The sequence below is a fragment of the Symphodus melops genome (genome assembly GCF_947650265.1).
Source record: "Symphodus melops genome assembly, chromosome: 22".
Classification (NCBI taxonomy): domain Eukaryota; kingdom Metazoa; phylum Chordata; class Actinopteri; order Labriformes; family Labridae; genus Symphodus; species Symphodus melops.
The window spans coordinates 264,888-269,887 of record NC_136712.1 but is presented as its reverse complement, the minus strand read 5'-3'; the positions used below and the strand labels follow the sequence as shown (position 1 = coordinate 269,887).

Genomic DNA, 5,000 nt, shown 5'->3' with positions numbered 1-5,000 from the left:
TTAGCATGAGACACACCTCATGCTAACGTTAGCATGAGACACCTCACGCTAATGTTAGCGCTCTTTGGTTAGCTCCTAATAATCAGTGAGTATGTTCTTCTTCTTGACTCAAACAGCTTTTATACACAAGGGGAGGAGCCATGTAAACACAGCTCTGACAACAACACAGCCAGCAGGACTCCAGCTTCTCCCTCACACACACACACACACACACACACACACACACACACACAGACTGGAGCTGTGATGTATAGATGGCATCTCTGTAAGATTTCAGGTTTGAAAGTGACGACTGAATCTTGAAGGATTGTTTTTGTTGTTGTGAAAAACTGAAAATTGCCCAAAATTTGTCCATCAACAAAAATCCTCAAGCTTTTATTTTGGCGGGTTTACCCCTCGATGAATCCTTGATGCCAAAACTCGACTTGAGAATGATTTATTACTAATGGTCAAGTCTTTTCATACGAGTTTCTGCGACTGATCCCTGCAGGATATCGCCCTGACGGCGCCCTCTGGAGGCGACCATGTGAATTTCCACTTTGAAACTTTTCAACAAAACAGACGGGAAGCTTGCCAAGTTTTGAGCAGATTATTGGATGAAAATGTTCCAGCTGTCGTTGTGTATCTTCATCCTCATCATCACGGTGTGTCGACGCAGGGACACAGGAACGTCAGTCCGTCCCCGTGTTATTGTTAGTCTAAAAATAACACAGCTCTGTTTTATTTCATCATGGCTCTGCTCATGTTAGCACACGCTTTAATTTAAACACATAGACAATAAGAGGTCACATGACTGAAACAGAGGGATGACTGTTTGCAGACAAGGAAAGGATGCAAGAATCCTTCAAACACCGATCTGAGGTTCCTACCATGCTTCATCTTCTTAGTTTCCTCCTAACTGAATAGACCCTCTCCTTGTTTCCTCTCCTTGTTCCCTCTCCTTGTTTAGCCTCCTCCTTTGTTCCCTCTTCTCCTCTTTAGTGTCCTCTCCTTGTGTCCTTGTGTCCTTGTCCCCTTTCTCCTTTGTTGTTTCCTCTTGTTTCCTTTCCTCGTTTCTTTCCTCTCCTCTCTCCTCTGTCCAGCTGATCTTCCAAACTTGGTCATGTTCTTTCGTTCTGCAGCCAAACACTCCTGAGCTTTAAACAACTTCTGTCAACACACACACACACACACACACACACACACACACACACACACACACACACACACACACACACACACACACACACACACTCGGCTCTGGTCTTTGCTCTGGTTCTATTTTCGCTCGGCTCTGTCAGGCTGCAGTCATGGCTCGCTGCAGGAGTTACTTGCGAGGACTCTCCATCTGTGTCACTGTGCTGCTAATGGTAAGCTAACGGCTAACAGTTGTCATAAATGTAATTAATTATTGATTATTGATGTTATTTAGTTAAAGTTACACTGCCACAGAATGTTTCTGAAGTTTTCAAAAACTCACAAAATAATAAAACAAACTTGATATTTTCTGTGGCAGAGATGATTAAATCCTTTATTTAAATATATTGAAGAATTTTAGACTTCAACATTATTTACCTTTAAAACTTTCTTGATCGTATCTTTCTAACAAGTAAATATGTTTCAAACCTTTCTGGTCAGTAATTTAAGTTTTGTTGTTTCTGTTATATGTTGTGTTTCTCCTGATGACACGTCAGCTGGATTCTTTATGGAAATGTATTGTCTATTAGTTCTACTTTTTTCCTGTTTTAATATATATTATTAATCCAATATTATTGATGACATGTTTAAAATGAATGAGTATCAGATAGAGGGAGGATGCCCACACATGTTGACAGGGAGTTTTAATAAAGAAGCAGGTCCAGTATGGCACATCAGAAGGTAAACATTAGGCTGTCAGTGAATCAACACCATGAGTCAGATTACCTCCACGGCTTCACCTGTCCATGGTGGGTAAAAACCACAGCTTTTAATCAAATATTCTTCTTCTTCTTCCTTCTTCTTCCTGCTTCCTGTTTTGTTTTTGCCTGTTAATCAGCTGCAAACTGTTTTCGGAAGGATTTTAAAGTCGTTTCCCGTATCCCTGAAATCTGCCTGTTTTAAAGTCAACTTGCAGCAGTATTTTTTGTCATTTTATTCATTTTATTGTCAGTTTTGCAAAGATTTCTTTTGCCTATGATGTATATTTCTGCGTGAAAGTCATCAAAGGTATTCTTCTTAGTAGGTTTAAGAATCACACAGCGCGAGAGCTTTAGATTAAAGTTAGTGTGTTGTTTCTGTGCAGCAGCGATGTTTGGGAGAGTTCAAACTGTGGGACTGATGACGTCTGAGATTCGGAGTCACCGGAGTTCCCAGTTGATGGGAGTCTGATGAGCGTCTCTCAGGGGAAGCTGAACAGTTTCAGAGGAATGTTGCTGCTGTTAGACTTCCTTCTTCTGTGAAAAACAACAAACACAATCACAGCACCTTAATCCAGCTGAATCTGTTCCCTTTGTTACCTCTCTGCACAGGTGTCTGGTGTGGTCATGATCGGCGTCGGATTTGCCTCCATTGATGCCAACACACCAGTCGCTGAGGTGTGTGTGTGTACGCAGTCTAATGTTGTCTATGTAGAGAGAATTCAGCCTGTTATAGACATTCACACATTTCTTTTGCATATCTCTCCAACGTCCATCATAACCAAAGGAGCAGTCTGTAGCTCCGCCCCCTAGTGTTTAAAATGAGTACTGCAGTCTAAACTCTAATCATCACAGAGAGCTGTCTCCCCCCTCCTCTCACACAGGTCAGCATGTGGTGGACACTGTAGCTTCAGTGTTTAGCCAGTTCTGCATGTGGTAGACACTGTAGCTTCAGTGTTTAGCCAGCTCTGCATGTGGTGGACACTGTAGCTTCAGTGTTTAGCCAGCTCTGCATGTGGTGGACACTGTAGCTTCAGTGTTTAGCCGGCTCTGCATGTGGTGGACACTGTAGCTTCAGTGTTTAGCCAGCTCTGCATGTAGAGACACTGTAGCTTCAGTGTTTAGCCAGCTCTGCATGTGGTGGACACTGTAGCTTCAGTGTTTAGCCAGCTCTGCATGTGGTGGACACTGTAGCTTCAGTGTTTAGCCAGCTCTGCATGTAGAGACACTGTAGCTTCAGTGTTTAGCCAGCTCTGCATGTGGTGGACACTGTAGCTTCAGTGTTTAGCCGGCTCTGCATGTGGTGGACACTGTAGCTTCAGTGTTTAGCCAGCTCTGCATGTAGAGACACTGTAGCTTCAGTGTTTAGCCAGCTCTGCATGTGGTGGACACTGTAGCTTCAGTGTTTAGCCAGCTCTGCATGTGGTGGACACTGTAGCTTCAGTGTTTAGCCAGCTCTGCATGTGGTGGACACTGTAGCTTCAGTGTTTAGCCAGCTCTGCATGTGGTGGACACTGTAGCTTCAGTGTTTAGCCAGCTCTGCATGTAGAGACACTGTAGCTTCAGTGTTTAGCCAGCTCTGCATGTGGTGGACACTGTAGCTTCAGTGTTTAGCCAGCTCTGCATGTGGTGGACACTGTAGCTTCAGTGTTTAGCCAGCTCTGCATGGGTCTGTAAAGCTTTCTGCGTTCTAACCTCTCTCCATGTTTCATCTCCAACATTGATCCTAGTTTGAGCAGCTTTCTGCTGCTGGAGCTTATTAGAAACATGCAGAGGCTTTTTAGCTCGGGTACAATCACTTCTATCTGAAGCAGTTCCACTGCCCGCTTCCATCGCTGCAACACCTGTTCACCTGATAACTGCTCTCATATCTGGCAAACCCAGGGGCATACTGTGTAGTAGTATTTTCTATTCTTTATGAAACTTGCTAATCTCAAAAGGTGATAAAATGTCAACTATGTACATTAATTTAAAATCTGTCATATCATGTCTGTCTCAAGTTATTAAATGCAAAATGAAACGGGTCATAAAATCACAAGCAAAGATAAAGAAAAAAACATTTAAGAGTTAAAATTCATTTCAAAGAACACAAGAAAAGAAAAGAAAGATTCAAGTAAAATCAGTTTGCAACAAAAGTCAATTTAGTGGATTTCTTCCTCTCTTTCTCCCAGTTGTTTGGCCAGTTGTCCAGTTGGGATGGTTTGCTGGTCCTGCAGGTGTTCGGTCCTACCACAGTGGTGTTATCCGTTCTGGGTATTTCTGCAGCAACGTTGGATCTCAAACCTCTTCTATTGGTGGTAAGACATCCTTTTTCTTTCCCCAAATTGAAAAATGATTGAACTTTAATTTCCCCGACCTTTCTTATGGGGACCAGAATGTCCCTTAAGGCAGGAGAGTCCCCTTCATGTCACAAACAGCTGTAAATGTGGAGCTCAAACTTCTGCCCCAAATTGAAACCTTTTCTTAAACCTTAAATGTCGGGATTGTTCTTAAGGGGACCTGTATTTTGGTCCCCATTAGGAAGGTCAGTCCCCATGACGTCATATAAACAGGAACACTGAAAGCTTCACACTGATGTTTAAATATCTCCTCCAGTTTTCTGCTCTGATATTTGTGGAGTTTGTGGCTCTGATGGTTGTTGCCTCTCCGCTGGTTCAAGTTCAAACTAAGGTAACTCTTTCTGTTGTTATTAAAGCGGACGCCACTGCCCCCTAGTGGCTCCTGTGTTTATTACACCCTACGATGTTCAACAATCCTCCGTCTCTCCAGCTTTTCTGACTGTAGTTCTGTTTCTCTCAAACTGTTTGGTTTCTTTCTGTTTTTCAGATGGACAGCGCGGTGGACCAAGTGTTTCGCAATGCGACTCCCCTGCACAGGGTCGATCTTTACATCCAGGGTGAACTAAACAAACTGCAGGCCTCTGTAAGAGACAAAAATGATGACGAGGGAATCGATAGAAGATTTAAGCAGATTTAAGCTCAACAGTCTGATCGATATAAAATGATATGTCTCTGTGTCCCCGCTCACTCGTCTTACAGGAACGGGCTGAACTATGATTTTAGACTCATGTCTAAATCATTGTTTTACATTTATTTCAACATTTATCTGTTGAATTTCACTTTCAGT

The 5,000-nt window shown here is 42.8% G+C and overlaps 1 protein-coding gene across 1 annotated transcript in view; it reads left to right on the top strand.

Annotated features, from left to right (window-relative positions):
* Positions 1–1,280: 1,280 nt before the first annotated feature.
* The window catches only part of LOC306818266 (uncharacterized protein), a 6,444-nt gene continuing 2,724 nt past the window's right edge, over positions 1,281–5,000 (top strand). The window contains exons 1-5 of the mRNA XM_079335757.1: positions 1,281–1,349; positions 2,487–2,552; positions 4,046–4,171; positions 4,470–4,544; positions 4,701–4,796. Coding sequence (XP_079191883.1) covers positions 1,290–1,349; positions 2,487–2,552; positions 4,046–4,171; positions 4,470–4,544; positions 4,701–4,796 — 423 coding nt within the window. The 5' untranslated portion in view covers positions 1,281–1,289. The remainder of the gene's footprint in view (positions 1,350–2,486; positions 2,553–4,045; positions 4,172–4,469; positions 4,545–4,700; positions 4,797–5,000) is intronic.